General features: G+C 42.5%; 1 protein-coding gene across 5 annotated transcripts in view; it reads left to right on the top strand.

Annotated features, from left to right (window-relative positions):
• The window catches only part of furina (furin (paired basic amino acid cleaving enzyme) a), a 70,929-nt gene extending 56,310 nt beyond the window's left edge, over positions 1-14,619 (top strand). For all 5 annotated transcript variants that reach the window (XM_072380473.1, XM_072380474.1, XM_072380477.1 and 2 more), the window contains exons 10-16: positions 1,355-1,455; positions 2,601-2,704; positions 2,941-3,058; positions 7,474-7,653; positions 7,748-7,872; positions 8,700-8,822; positions 9,748-14,619. In XM_072380473.1, the coding sequence (XP_072236574.1) occupies positions 1,355-1,455; positions 2,601-2,704; positions 2,941-3,058; positions 7,474-7,653; positions 7,748-7,872; positions 8,700-8,822; positions 9,748-10,355 (1,359 nt within the window). In that variant the 3' untranslated portion in view covers positions 10,356-14,619. The remainder of the gene's footprint in view (positions 1-1,354; positions 1,456-2,600; positions 2,705-2,940; positions 3,059-7,473; positions 7,654-7,747; positions 7,873-8,699; positions 8,823-9,747) is intronic.
• The last annotated feature ends 1,469 nt before the right edge of the window (positions 14,620-16,088 follow it).

Raw genomic sequence — 16,088 nt, 5'->3', positions numbered from 1 at the left:
CTTAAGGGGATAAAGGAAGAAAGGGAGCTATGTTAAGACTGGTGCCCAGGCGACCCAGATTCAGATAAGAAGTAAAAGATGTTTGGAAGGAAAACTAGTTGAATGATTAACTGGTGATCTACATGAAAGCAGATTTAGCTTTAGTTCAACAGAGTAAGTGATTCTCAGTGTTTGACATCCACTGCGTTAGGCAGTTTTATTATGTTCCTGCTGTCTGAATCACAACACGACTTTTTCCAGTCGTTTTTTTTTTTTTTTTTTTTAACATTCATGCAGTTTTGGATCATTAAAACGATTATGAATAGTGGACGGCCGAAACTCCACGCAGCAGTCTGTTGCTGCTTAACATTCTTGTCACAAGCACTAAATCTTTCTCGTGCACAGACAGACATGAGCATGCACAAGGACACACACACACACACACACACTCACTCTTTCTCTCGCATGCAGTCTATCAGCCAGACCAGCAAGACGGACAGCTTATGACATCTCCATGACATGTGGCTGGTCCCTTAATGTGTCTCTGATGTTCTCATTTAATTGTGCTGTCAGTCATGAACCTGGGAATGAAGAGCTGGTGAAGAGGAGAGTGGGCGGGACCTCTGGGGTTATACAGGGGAGAATGTCTTAATGTCGGTGCAGCTTTTTTCTTCCATGTCATACTAACCTTCACTTTTACTATAAAGTAAGGGGGCTGTGCTCGTGAAACTCCTCAAGGTGTGATAAGTTAACCCTTCTGAGAAGTATTTGTTTCTTATAGATCAGTTCCTTTATGCGCTGCGCTGGTCAACAGATTTCTGATTCGAGCTTTTATTCTTTAAGAGAGTTTTTTTTTCCCTTTTGGACAAATTCTTTGGTTCTGCTTCACCTCGTCTTGTGTTCAGTGGCAGAGAGTCACATTTTGGAGCTGCGCTGTAAAACCACAATCTAACTGCAGCTGTTCAGGAGTTCACTCTAAATAGTGTTGCTCAATAAAAGGACAGCGTGTGATTTCCCAGTTTGATTTTCAGGCCGATGGCTTTTTGCTCTTAAGTTCCAGCTTGTTCACCTACTAAGCGATTTCCACCTTACCAAATACACACAACAAATGGTGATATGATGCAGAATAAAGGGTTTTGCTCAGTTAAGGGGGGGGGCAAATTAAAAGTTATCAGTTTACAAGTGTTTTCCTTGTGAAGACACAGGAGCACAGTTGAGATGAATGTTTAGGAATTGTTTTACTGCACTTTAATAGAGGGCGTGGTACACTTCTGCTCTCAATCATTCACCTATTTTTACTTTAGAAGAATAGAAAAAAATGATATAGTAATGGTAATTTCATCAAAGCTAAGTCACTTGTGGTCTTCTTCTGCAGGTGACAACAGACCTTAAATCAAAGTGCACAGACTCCCACACTGGCACCTCTGCCTCCGCCCCGTTGGCTGCTGGGATCATTGCTCTCGCCCTTGAAGCCAAGTGAGTGCTTATCACTGTTTTCCTGTTGGTCAGTTTGACCTTACGTTGCTCTTCAGCCGTACACCTTTATTCTAACTTCTGCCTTTTTCCCTTTTTGTTGTTGAGTAAAATTGGATGAGGAAATTTCAAAGAAAAACGTCCCTCGTTCACAACAGGCTCATTAGTTTGTGCAATAAATATTCCAAAGTTTGCTCGTTTCCAGGACCTGCTTATATGCTAAAATATTTAGATTGAGAAGAGTCTTGAATTAATGCACATCTGTTATCTGTTTCTAGCACGTGGGCACCAAATGCTTTATTAAAGATGTATAAATATTTCAGAAAGGAAAACTATTCAGACTTATTTGTTAAACAAACTTTTTTAAATCCCTTGAATGAGATCAAGCTGCAGCTGCTGGTGCAGCGCGTGTTTGCATCAATTCTGCTCAATTATGCCTTTTTTCTTCTTCTTTTTTTTTTTTCAGGTTTTAACCTCTCCGCCACATATTTTAACTGTGCTTTTACAAACCGAAATAATCTGCAACTAACAATCTAAGCTGGCCATGCAGCACTAAGCGAGGGACAAACATGAACATCACAACAGTCCTGGAAATGAGTAATTAGTCTTGTGGTGGAGCGAGATAATAGAAAAAGACAAAAGCAATTAGTAATGAATTTATTGAGAACAGGTTTCAGCAAAGTGACCAAATGAAATGCCTTCCTTTTTTCTAAGTCCACAATAAGAGTTATGAATTCCTAGCCTGCGTGTGGTTAATCACGTCCGAGAGGAAAATCCCTCTGTGACCACGAGTTAACGCCTTTTTATGCCTGTTCAGTTTTAGCCTACGTGGCTCCAGGGAAAATGATAATAGCAGCTTTTTTTGTGCTTTTCTATCTACAAAACATTTTGCCAAAGGGCAGAAATGGACTTCAAACATCTGTTGAGGAAAGATTTAATGTAATTCAGGAAAGAACGTGACAGGCACCTCATTGTTTTTAATCAGATGTCCACCTGCAGTTAAAGGCTGTAGGATGACTTGTCAAAGGTGTCTCTTTGATCTGCTTTAGTGCCTCAGCTTGATTTGCAAACCAGAGCCTTTTTTTTATGCGTGTTACCCTCTGTGTATGTGACCCTCTGTGTGTTTCTGTGTGTGCTTGCATGTACAGTCAAAACCTGACCTGGAGGGACATGCAGCATCTGGTTGTACGAACTTCTCGCCCTGTTCACCTACTTGCTAATGACTGGAGAACCAATGGGGTTGGACGCAAAGGTACAACGACTCCTTCCACAGTTTATGCCGCCCTCCTCAGGTGTTAGACACATTAGTGCACAACGCATGTCACTGTCACGCTGTCAGTGGAAATGCACGGCGCGGGAACTGCTCAGAAAAGTTGGATGACACTTGAAAATGGGACACACACATTGGAGCCGGGGGAGTGAGGCTGCTGCCTTCAGCAGGCTGACATTCACGTGTCTTTGTCTCATGTTTTCTCTTGGTTTCTGCAGTCAGTCACTCATATGGATATGGCTTACTTGATGCTGGTGCAATTGTATCGCTGGCAAAGACGTGGACCAATGTGAGGCCACAGAGAAAATGTGTGATCACTATCCTCAGTGAGCCAAGGTGAGTACTCTGCAGCTGCACACTGATATCAGGGTGCTGAGTTTATCTCAGCATCCTGATTAAAAGTGTCTACACACATTAATAGTTACATGCAAGCACAGCTGAATTCACTGCACAGATGTCTTTAAATCACTTGAATGATGAGGTTATAAAACCAGGACTGTAGTAGAACAGTCTGGGAACACTGTGTGCGGCTGCGAGTTGACATGAGGTCTTAATGGTCTGGTTTTCAGGCACATACTAATATATTTATATTACCGTACTAATATACACTTTACTGCTTTTACAAAAAGATGTAAAAATTGAAACTTTGAGGCATGTCTCAGACCTTTTGACTCTAGCAGAGCATTTTTACATGCTGAGTAATGCGACCCGACTGCATTATCTGGACATTTTAGTCTGGTTTTGTTTTGGATTAACACAGTAATTCTTCTTTTTTTTGTCTGTTTTTCTGACTGCGACGCTACATGTATTTAAGAGAATCTCCAGTTTTGGTGAAAGAGGCGAAAGCAACACACGTTCAAACAGAAAAAAAAAGTATTAAACTGTCACCTGCACGTACGCTTATTTGCTGTGCCTCTACATGCTGTGTTTACATGTGGGCTCGTTTGGATATTTTCCAGCCTACAAACCAGGAATCTGGTTGGGAAAGTCTGCACAAAGCCAGTGAGTCTGGGGCGTATTTTTTTGTAATCTTACACGATCTCTTTGTTAGATGTCTGGGAAATGGTTGCTACCATGCATGTGTGAAAACATGTTAGAAAAATGGAACAATTAGAGTTAAGAGTGCTGGAAGAGGGAGGTCGAGGGGCCCGTGCCCCTTTTCTAATTTTACACCCCTGCCAGCACACTTTTCTTTGATTGTTGTTGTTGTTTTTCTTTTGTTATTTAGATAGCGGAGTATGAACAAATATGTCCCGGAGGTGAAATTGGTGTAATCACTTGAGTGATCCTAAGAACAAGATGGTTTCTATTTTGAACTGGAATTAACAAAGCCCACATCCATCTGTGGCTCTGGAGGAAGTCATTGAGATGGATTACTGGAATTATTGTTTGTATGTTCTTGTAACTTGACCTAAATGCAGTACAAACGGTCAGGATATTTCCATTCAGCAAAATGAATGAATGAATGATTGAATAAATATGCTGCTTTCATTAAAACAAAACAACAACAAAAAATCAGCTGTGAACCAGATGACCAGATTCTAATAAAACAGGTGAGAATAAAGAGGATGATCAAGAAGACAAACATGGAAATGATAATGTAACGGTAACTGTGTACTAATACAAGAAAAAAAACCCACAAAATGTCCCATAAAGAAATAAAAGCTTTACGTTATTATTTCTTAATGGATTGTTGTTTTACACACACTCGAGCTGTGGTTAAGTATCTTGATTAGATAAGGCTGCATGTTTCAGAGGCAGTGAGTGAAAAGAGAAACCGGTCCATAACAACACGAAGGTGTCGGAGCTGCCTGTGTATGACTGAGCTGTCGAGCTTCACTGAAGTCGCACATTATGTCATCATCAATCTGCGGTCTCTGGGTGCCTTTTGAACTGTCTGTCATTCTGTGTGTGTGTGGCTTCACATTAATATTCCCAATGGGGACCCACTGCATAGGAACTGCTTTCCCAAGGTTAACATTTAGACTAAGGTTAAGATTTAAAAAAAAAAAAAAAAAGGTCAGGCATTAATATGCGATGGTTCCGTTTAGAGAGAGGGGCTTGAGGAATGCATTATGACACTGAGTAAACCCCACGGGGATAAGAAGACGAGGTGGTGTGTGGGTGTAGTGGTGCAGACAGCTTGAGATGAGGCTTTCAAAAGAAAAGTGATGATTTGTCTACTGTAAGACTCAATATTTCTCCTCAACCATTTCATTTCTTCTTTTTCCTGGTGTCACTGCCCAAACCGAGTTTGACATTTCCTCTTCATTATGCGCCTCCTGTCACTTCTCTCGTTGGGTCTGAGGTTTTGTCATTTTTACTGTGGCTGTGAGACACTCGGAGCAGATGGTTGGAGCATCTGTAAACTGCTCTCGGTTCAGGTTGTAATTTACATTTTAGGTGTTTAGCTGACTATTTATCAAGAATGACTTGCAATAAGGTAGGAGAAAAGAGTTTGGTCTCTTTCTCACTGTCATTACCTCCAACAGTGTCATGTGAGTATACTTAAAGATGGGGGGGTGGATTTTATTAGCGGGTTATATTAATGTTGTGGTCACTGTTACATCCAAAACAGTACTGCATAATTTCTGTTCCTAAGCACTGGTACAGATTGCTTGGCTCACAGTAACAGTGATTTATTATAACCACAGTTGAGCATCTTCTTGTAGATTAAGAAGGAAGTTTTGAGTGATATCAAAAGGCTCGTTTATGAATATTAGCGTGACAGCAGTTCTGTGATCTGAAATGTACCGTTGGGACAGTCGATCTGTTTGTGTTTTGGAAAATTGATTTAGTCAAGGCAGGATCTATGAGCAGAAAATCTCATGTAAACCCAACCGAGTGAGGCAGCATACAGGCTTCATTTCAAATGGTTATCAGTGAGGCTTCCAGTCTTCTGTATGAACACTGAATATGACAGGCATGTAAGCGTGTCTGCACACTTTGTTCTCAAAGAGGATTTAACAGGCTATGCAAATTACCACCAGCAGTGCAAGGAAAAAAATAAAACTTTGAAAAATGGGGCAGGGAATGTGTTGGAAGCTCTCGCATAGCTTTTCAATAGATGATTTATGATTTAAAAGCCCCCTTTTACTTCTCTTATACAGCCAGCGGAACGCATAGCAACGCTTTAGGTTTGTTGGCTCCCAGACAGTTTTTTTGAAAAGCTTTATTCACACTGAATAGAAATATAAATATATTTCTATTCATATATATATATATATATATATATATATATATGAGCAAAGTGGTCTTCAGTGCATCAGAAATATGCAAGTATTTTAATTATTGGTGCACACATAGAAATCGAATAGAAATCCAATTTCCATACTTCAAAAGAGAGCCATGACAAGTGGAAAAAAAAACATTTTTAGATGAACATCCTGCAGAGCTGCAGACTTTTGCGTGTAAATAATGAACTTTTCACGTTCAGGTCGAACGTGCTCAAACAACATCCCAGGAACTGTATGAGAAAAAGTCTCTGGAGCTGTTAGGAAAACAAAATGCACTTCAGAGAGAGGAATATAGTCTCAAAGACAAAAGTGATCAACTGCACAGACCATCAGTGGTAGTGTGGCATGAGCACATACAAGCATGTGTCACACCTCCGTTCACAGCAATAGTGTAATTACACCCGTGGCCAGTAGAGGGAGACGGAGGTTCTGCTTGGAGTAAATATGTATGTATGTAAGGTTTGTTTAAAGTCAGATCATGTGAGTAGGATTAATAGTATTTTGCGTGTTTATGATCAGATGTCCTGAGGACTGAGGTGAATAGAAAATGGTTGCTCCAGAGAGACGCGTTTGTATCCATGCTACGGGGCCCATCGCGCTCTACGATGTCATGTGATGCAGAATTGACTGTAAGACGTTGTTAGTTCTGAATGGCAGGTTCCTGGTCATGGGTCTGCAGTATGTGACGCCTCCAGTCTTTCTTTCAGTGCACAAATCAGTGTTGTTTGTTGTTTTTTTTTCAATCAGATATTTGCAACATTGTCGCCGTTTTGTTTTGTCTCAGCCCTGAATCACTGATATATGCATCGCTTTCATCAACCGGAGGTGATAAATCAACTTCAGCAGCAATCTGTATAAATCTCCATTTCCTGCTCTCAAATTTTTATGACGGCACTAATCAACACATAAATTTACATATTGCAAACGGGTTCATGGGGAAGGGCTGCTTGGCTGTCAGTTTGCATTTTAATGTTGAGGTGGGCAATCATTGTGTGACTGGTTGGAAATCTGAGAAGTGCTTCAAGACTTTCTTCCACATGAGACTCCCTTAAGTGCCAAACATGTTAACTTCAGTTAGACATTTAATGTTATTTGAGATCAGTTAGAACTGAAACGAGAGGGAATTGTTCAGAGGGGGGGATGACAGTTTAATGACGACACCACCTCTTGTCTATACTGTGGGCACATCTTTGTAACTCAAACCCCTGTGTAGTCATCCTCCTTAAAAATTGTTGTGGTTGTGTTTAATCTCCTAAGAGGATTTGAGGTGGAGAAAGAAGAGATGGGGGGGCTTTCCCTTTCGGAGGATAGAAGTGCTGCAGGTTGTGAGGCACTAATCCTTTTCAAGGCCACAAACTAGTCACCCTTCACAAGCTCTCACAAGGTCCAGAAACAAAATGTCACTCTGAGACTTTCCTTAATCCAGCTTTCCGAATAAGTTACACAAAACCTACACATTGTGCCCACCGCTGGCTTAAGATGTCATCCTAATGCGCTGGTTTCTCTGTTTTACAGGAACATTGGCAACTACTTATCTATTAACAAGAGTGTGGACTCCTGCATCGGGTCAGACAGTTACGTGACCTCATTAGAGCACGTCCAGGCCCAGCTCACCCTGTCTTACAACCGAAGGGGAAACCTGGCCATTCACCTCATTAGTCCTGCGGGGACACGCTCCACCCTGCTCCACCCCAGGTACAAAAAGGCGTAGCTGCGCGAACATGGTGGTGTACTGCGCAGGTTGGTAAACGCAAAGTATTTTACACTCCTCTCGCTCTGTTTCTTGCAGGCCTCACGACTACTCGTCAGAGGGTTTTAACGACTGGGCTTTCATGACCACCCACTCATGGGACGAGAACCCCAACGGCGTGTGGACGCTGGAGATTGAGAACGTGGCAGGTGCCAGTGACTATGGTAAAGCAGCTTTCTTCCTCCTGCCTTTTTCCGAGCAAAAGTCATTAAAGGAACGCCAGCGTTATCTTTAGCGTTATTTAGCACGTTCTAATCTGTTGTGTCTGCACTTCCACTCAAGGGTTCAAAGTTCAGTACAAGAAGATTAGAGATCTTGGAAGCCAAAGTATCTTTATAGGCGATGAGTCTGTGTAGCTTTGCAGCAATCAGTCGACCTATTCATCATGCTTCCTGCACAAGATGGGGAAAAAAAAAAAGTGAAGTGAACACTCTATGGGTGCTTTTCACTCTGCTAATGTGTCTCCGGCTTCCTCTCAGCGAGGATGTCAGAAAGAGATGCGAAGAAGGATCCACCTTTGTTTCCTTTCCTTTGTTCTAAGCTCCTCCAGAAGCCTCCGATGTCCTGATCTCCCCAACGTGCTTTTAAGGGATTGGCAAATGACTCAAGATGGCGGTGGAGCGGTCAAGTTTTAGCACATGGGAGGAGCGAAGAAGCGTGATTTATAATGAAAAGCACCCTTTATTTTATTTTTGCCCTTGCATCATCTACCAACAACAGTGTCATCTGGACGCAACTGCTCCTCCCACAGCACAATACTCAGCCAAGAATTTCCCAGAAAATGTATCTAGATGAATACCTCGCACATCCCTTCTCAGGAAGGAGTGATTAGTTAGTCACCGAGTGGAACATGGGGCTAATGTAACAGAGTCATTTTCTGCCAGAGTCAACGATGGGAAGAGGGCACATTTCCTTTGGGACTGCTGGAGTGTTACTGTTTTTGACAGGCCTACTTCTAATTTCAGTGTTTAATCCCCATCTCTCCACTTAGGCACTCTGACCCAGTTCACCCTGGTGTTGTACGGCATCGGCTCAGCATCTTCCAGCTCCTCAGAGGAGTCTCAGCCCAGCAACGGCAGCTGCAAGACCTTGGATCTGAGGCTCGTGTGCATCGGTGAGACTGACATCTCTTGTCTCCAGTTTCTACGTCAGCTTTGCTCCCATTTTCACAACATCTGCAAAATTATACTCATTCCATGATGTGGCCACTATCAATTTTAAATGGAGAGCTAATTTCTGCAGGGCTCAGTTTAGCTTGACCTCAAGTTCCTTTTTCTAATCTAATTTTAATTTAAGTGTGCTCACGCCAAAGTCCCAATCCAATACAAATATTGCTACAGGCAAGGTCTAATGATACCACTGAACACCAGCACAATGTGAAGTCCACCTCCATGTTGGCTGAGACAGTGACAGTCTGACCCCTACAGGCTGTCAGAGGTCCTCACACGGTGACAGACGAGATGTAATTATTGTGTGTTGGATTTTTGTTTCACGCAGTATGTTATGATGAACATGCATCACTGAGCTCTGACTGGAGGCTCACAGTGATGGTTATTTCTGTTGTTTTTTTGTTGTTTTTTTCACCAGCTAACGGAATACTGCAGTTAATAACATTTCCATGTTTCTGTTGGCTCTCCAGTTTCAGCTCTGTGTCCCCCAGCACAAACACTTTAATTGTCATTGTAGGCTGTAACTGTGTCTGCACCTGGCTCTGCTGCATATGGAAATGCGCTGTTGGGTTTAACATGCGGCACTCAGCATCTACGTTTCAAATCCATCTTCTTTATTCTCTTTGTAATAAAGGGTAGCTTTAGTAATGGCAACTTGAAAGCAAATTCATTTAAACCCTTGCCTCACAGTTGCAGAAAAGTAACAGAAATGTCAGGCACAACAGGGTTTGTTGTTTTTAACCGCTCTCTCTGCGCCTCAACTGTCTGGGCAAGAGTCCTAGTTCCCTGTTTGTGGGTCGTCTGACTCATATGAAGAGATAAAAGGTGTGCGCAGCTGCTAATTTCACTTTCAATCTCCATTTGTTACAGAGTGCAATGCCGGTTACTACCTCTATCAGCAGGGCTGTGTGAAAGAATGTCCAGCAGGCTTTGCAGTGGGCTCCCAGCCTCTCAACTACACAGTGGGAAACTTCATAGAACCAGCTTCCGTCCCAGCCTGCCTGCCCTGCCTACCGCCCTGCCTCACCTGCAGCAGCGTCAGCCCTCAGATCTGCCTGTCCTGCCTCCCTCACAGCTTCCTGGACCCCATTTCTGGTACCTGCCTGCATCTCAACCATTACATGCGCGAGTCTCCCGGCAGCTTCATGGTGGGCCAGGGGAACCAGAGGTCGCAGTTGGAGCTCGGCTCCCGGCTGCCCATCACCATCGCCGTGCTCAGCTGCATAGCCATCATCGCCACATTTGCCGGCATCTTCCTGCTGCTGCAGCTGCGCTCAGGTGCACTCATCAAACTGCCATCTCTCGAGGCCGATGGCGGCTTGAGGGGCACCTTCAGCTTAGGGGGAAATAGAATGGTGTCATACCGTGGGATCCCAACGGTGTGGGGGGATGAGGGTGTGAATACAGACTCCGAAAACGAAGAGTTTGACGTCCACAATGAGAGGACTGCCTTCATTAAAACACAAAGTGCTCTTTAATGTCTTCATCGCGTCCCTCCTCCTCTTCTCCTGCTTTTTAAGTCTTCTCGCACCCTTCGGGTTTGATTCACAGCCTCTTCTGCTTTTATCCATCATTCTTTTCTCCTTTTTCTTTTTTAATTTTATCGGATTCTCATCTGTGTCCTGTATTGAGATCTGGTCTTCCATTCTGCGGTGGGAGACCTGGTGGGAAGCTGCTGTCTCTTAAAGCTGGGGATGACCTGAGCTTTGCTCCGTTCACACTTGGGTGCGTTTCTATTTAAGTGGCTCTCTCCCTCCTCTCGCCCCCCCATCACTAACAGTGTCTGTCTGTGCAGAGTCCATTTTCCCCTCCAATTCCAGCTCCTTTTTGTTACAGTGAACACACGATTGTTTGCTTGTTTTTTCTTTCTTTTTCCCCTCTTCTCATTAGTCTCAGTGCAGTAGCCAGATGAGATTGCTGAATGTGTGAAGTTGAGATGCTTGTTTGTGCTTACACATTTCTTAATGATTGGGTCTGCATAACTAAGTGTCTGGATGGGATGAACATTGAATAGGATAGTGGCCTTTATAAAGATGTTAGTCAGTTCGTATATTAACTAAAAAGAGATTCGTTAGGAGGCAGGCGATTCAAATGGGAACATTTGTTCTCTCCAAAGTGTCATTTTGTGACAGCGACATCTTGTATCTGCTCACAAAGGCTTCACATATCTGTACTAATTCACTTTTTAAAGTGCGTTTAAAAATGCACAAATCAAAAGCTTAATGGTAGAATTAGGTGGTCAGGAAACGTCCAGACTTAAATGGTTTGAAACTGCATCTCTAGTCTTAGAAACAAAAAGGATGGCGTTTCTGGAAGTGCCATCTCAGCTGTTTCTCATTTGACAGTCAGACAGCAGTAGTAGCTCTTTTAAACGTCACCCCATCTTTCATCAAGTTGCTTTTTTAAATCCAGTGTCGTCGCACTCTCTGTCACTCAACCAGCAGAGCTTCCTTCAGCCTTTTGGGATTTCACGTGAACAGAGCTTATTCTGGTTTGACTAACTTTGAATTCTCCTGCATTCATAACCTCCCAACCGGTACATGGAGGGTATCCATAAAAAACAGAAATGACAGGAAAACTACTCGCTCCGACTCGGTCAAGCCTGAGGCACAATCCCTTCCAGGGATGTTTGATCTCAGCATCTGATGTACCCACATCCTGGGGCTGAGAGGGGAAAGCAGCTGAAGTGCTTGGTGTGTGCGTGCGACTGTTGAGCAAACCTGCAGGTGCTGAGCTACCTGGGATTGATTTCTTGACAGAGAAGGCGCAGCAACAATACATTAAGGCTTTCCTCCCATCGCAGCGCGTCAGTACAATAAACACACGTCTCGTATCTTAATGTTAGTTTGCGACATGCGAGGATGGGAAATGTTTACGTGCCCCTCTGAAGCGAAGGTTTCTTTTCCCCCCTTCATCTCACAGCCTCTGCTCTCCTCTTCAAATCTTGAGTATTGTTTAAAATTCTCTGGTTGAGGCTCCGAAGCTCATCAGTGTCTCAGCGTCTCGGTCTTCCTCCGAGCTCAATCTTCCGATAATCTCCTCAGCGTACTTGGCTGTTATTCTCCAATTGATACTACAGCTAAGTATCTATATGTGTAATTAAGAAGTTTAAATTCTGGGATATTTTAATCAAACCTTGAGGAAATTGATTATTTTAAAGTAACCCCCCCCCCGGTTAATGATCTGAAATATCCATCAGATTGTTTGATCCATTGTAGAAATGTTGATTCCACTGATCTTTTTCCTCTTCTTTGTTGAAATTGTAATTATTTATTTTTCTTTTCGTTTTCTTTTTCCATTTCCAGCACAATAACAGCAGAGCTTGCTGGGAGAGGTTGTCATGGTGATGACGTGCATAGAAAACTGCAGCTGCTCATCCTTTTATCTACCTCTCATATCATACAGCAAAGTTTCATATGCAGTTAGAGGGGCTGTTAAATGATTATAGAGGTGAAATTATGTGTAAGTTAGATATGAAAATGCCTCTCTGGGGAGACGGCAGATACTAGGTGCGCACGTCAAATTTATGTTTAAGAGGAGAAACGAGCGATTGCCGTTCAGAAACAGCAAAGCTGCTGAATAAATTCTATCCCCCCGGATACCCCATCTTCCCTTTGAATGTATTGCCTTTCCGGATCAGCATTCATGCACGGTCACAACTGGGCTTTAAAACTTGTTGCTGAAATAAAATGTGTTGGAGAAATGTCCTCAGATCTTGTTGGGCAACACTGAAGTGCAAAATCAACCTAAAATGATTGGAGGGTGGGTGTTTTTTTTTTCCTCCCTCTCTAACTGGGCATCTCCTCCTGGGATTAAGACCTTTTTTTTTGCTCTTAAAGTTTCTGTCATTGACAATCAGTTTCCTTGTCTTAAAGGCAAGAAGGTGCAAAAGCACACAGGCAAATCGATTTTAGCTCCTGATGTAGCCTTCACAGGAGGTGTCGGTGCATTTGAATGGGATTGAAGTTGCTAAAAGACACTCGTAAGAAAAGTGCTCGTCCAAGAAAAAGATCTGAATACAAAAGGATCAAACTGACTTAACGATTTTTCGAACGTGCACCTGCCAAAACCCATTTTCAGAGGAACAGAGAAAGATTGATGTGATTGGTGTCAAACCCAGCTCTGAGCCAGCAGGTCGAATTTGCCTCAGATGGCCAGAGCAGGTGCAGCACATACGGTTTACTGCGGCAGTTTCTGCACCGGAGGCAAACCCCAGAATGTGGATTCAGAGAAAATGCTCATAAGAGCAGCAAAGCTATTGTGGTGACGGGTTTTGTGTGATGTGCATTTGTGCCTACTGCCATTTAAGCTTTGAATAGTCCCAGTTTAAGGAAGGTGCTAATTTATCTCCGGCGTCAGACTTCAGCCACAAAATCTTATTGACTTTCCCAGCTTGATGCAAAGTGTGTAAACAACAGATAATGGGCTGCTGCTGCAAGAAAATTGCTTCCAATTAAACTCTGGAAGCTTAGAGTTAGGATCCTTTGAAGAAGTATAATGGGAAAAACTGCATCTCGTCAGCGTCACGCACAAACATTTTGCCTTTCTAAACTTTTGTATTGCTTCCACAAAGAATAATTTGCTCTAAAATGCAACATTTTGGGCCCAAAGAGTGGGCACCCAAAGTGATGTCTTCATCTTAGCTCGACGTATTCACTACAACTTGAAAACCTTGAACCGATGAACTCTGAACTATTTGCATTCAAAGGTTTAGCTTTCAAGAAAGTCCTTAATGTGGCCACCATTGAGTAGCTTTTGCTTCCAAAGCTGCTGAAATACATTAGAAGCCACGAGGAGAAACTGCACACTAAAAAACAAAAAAAAAACTTGATTTAAAAAAAAAAAAAAAAAAAAGAACCAGCAGGTTATCTAATCGTGCTCATAGCTATAAGGCCTCCACATCCCTGGTAGTAAAGTGTGAAGTCTTTCGATGCTGACAAAAATCCGCTTGTTGGAAAGCGTCTCCGCCGTGGTTGTAAAGAGACGACGCGCAGCGGAGACGTCTTCCCGTCGCCAATTCCCTTCGCGTGGAGCTCGATGTTGCTCCTGTCCTGCTTCAGGAGGTAGTGAGAAATGATCAACATGAAGGCAGATGTAGTTGATAGGAGCAATATCTTTGGCTTAACCAAAGACAATCATTTTAATGCTGTCTGTTTAGTTTTGGAACGTGTTGCTTTCAGGTTGTCACGGTCCATCACCCCCCCCCTACACACACACACACGCACACACACCCCTTCGGTTGAGTTCAAAGTGTTTTGTTGAAACTGTTCTGTTGTCTCTGCCTTTATGGAGATCAGCGGGGACTCAGCAGCTGTTGAGGGAGGAGGTAGAATGTATCCCATCGCCATTACCTTAAGGGCTGAATCAGATCCGTGTGCGTGTGCACATGCTTGTTAAAGTAGAAGTGAAACACTTTGTGATGGAGGGGCAGTAAGTGCAGCAGCCTCAGTCGACTCTGTTGACCTCCTCCCGCCTCTTCACGAGGTTCCCGAGCTGTGGCTGCACACAGTACCTTACAGATTTTTGACCTATGATTAATGTACAAGAATGACTATCTTACATGGGACATAACTCTAAATAAGGCCTATTTTTGTACTATATGAATGGTGCAGTGTAATTTTCTTGTAATTTAAAGATTTTTTTTTTTTTTTTTTTTGCTCTTGTTTTCTCCTTTTTATTTAATTGATGTCAATTATAGATTCTACTAAAAAAAATAAAAATAAAGATCTATGCAAATTTAAATGTGTTTTTTGTTTATTTGAAGACGTTTCAGTAAAAAAATGGTTCAGTCGCGACGTTGATCCAGCACGGTCGTTCAGCTAGTGTTCCTCTTCTGAAGTGAAAGCACCAGTCGAGCGAAGTTGCGAACTCGAAACATCTCAGATGCCATTAGAAGTTTTTTCTGCAGATCTGCTGAGATGAAAAGGATCAAAAGGGAGAATTTGCTGGTGTTGTAGAAGCAGATAGAGTCTAAGCAGATTTACACTGAGCTTTGTGTAAACCACTCAATAGTTAAACAGCGTCATGTGGTTCCCAGCCTTTGGATTTGGATTCTTCAGCACCAAGAAAGTCAGAGTTTCTTGGAGGAGTCGTGACGAGATTAATTGGAGAGAGAAAAAGAAAGTAAAACATCTCACTTTGAAACCCAGTCAGCAAAAGATGTAAATTCAGTGCTGATTTAGAATCAGTATGGTTGATTTTTGGTTTAAATTCATCGTGAATCAATGTTTAAACAGGTCAAATGTTGACAACATGTCATTGATTGAACTTTAAAAGGGAAATCCAGTATTCCTGTTGGATTTTTTTCAAAATGTTTTTGGGAACGTTCTTGTAACAGCTGGGTAGTTGGATATGGTGCTTGAACAAATTTTTCAGCGCATAACTGAGTCCTGGGAAGCACCGCCCCCGTAGAATAGAATAGATTTATATAGTATTTATATAGATTTAATAAAATTTCGACATCGAAGTGTCATCATCATATCTTCCTTCAAGAAGCTCCAGTCCTCACGGCACTGATCTGTGACAGATCAACATACCTTCCATCCGTAACACCAACTTCCTTTGTATGTTCAGGCTGAAACCTTGTGTTGTTAGGCTTAGAAGAACAGTCATGGTTGGGACTGAATTAAATAATCTTTATAATGTGACCACAGACATCATATAATGTGTCTAAAGAATGTATCGTTATTAGTCTTCCACTTGCAGTTACTCTCACAACCACTAGAGGCTGCAGATTCGTCTGAGCGCAACCCTTGCCCACATCTGCCCAGATGAACAAACGTCAAACCTGACATGTTTTTTGAGAGTTGGGCAGTCTTTCGTGACTCTGTAGTGAAACAAGAGGCTAAACTGGTATTCCTGCAGCGAGCACCACTAAACCAACGAAAACATTTCTGTAAGCATCTGAAAATATACTCGATGTAAATAAAGAATCGGGTAACGTTTCATTTTCAAAGCTACGTCGTCTCCTCGGTGTCCTCACAGTTGTTTCTTCTTTTGGTGATGCAATTTTTTTTCTTGCTGCCCGGTGCATTTTTCAATCTCAGCATCTATCCGTCAACAACGTACATTGCCTGATACACCTCCTGTTATACAAAAAATAAATGATTAACTGTCTGTCCGTGACCGAATATGTTGTGTCTGCGGTCCTCACAGCAGCTGAGGTGAAGGATGGCCTTGATGCGGCCCTTCTTCTCTCTGCAGTATTGGAT

This window comes from Leuresthes tenuis, unplaced genomic scaffold (genome assembly GCF_036924035.1).
Source record: "Leuresthes tenuis unplaced genomic scaffold, fLeuTen1.0.hap1 SCAF_2, whole genome shotgun sequence".
NCBI classification, from domain to species: domain Eukaryota; kingdom Metazoa; phylum Chordata; class Actinopteri; order Atheriniformes; family Atherinopsidae; genus Leuresthes; species Leuresthes tenuis.
Note: the sequence above shows the minus strand (reverse complement) of the source record. Positions and strands in the feature narration are given on the sequence as shown.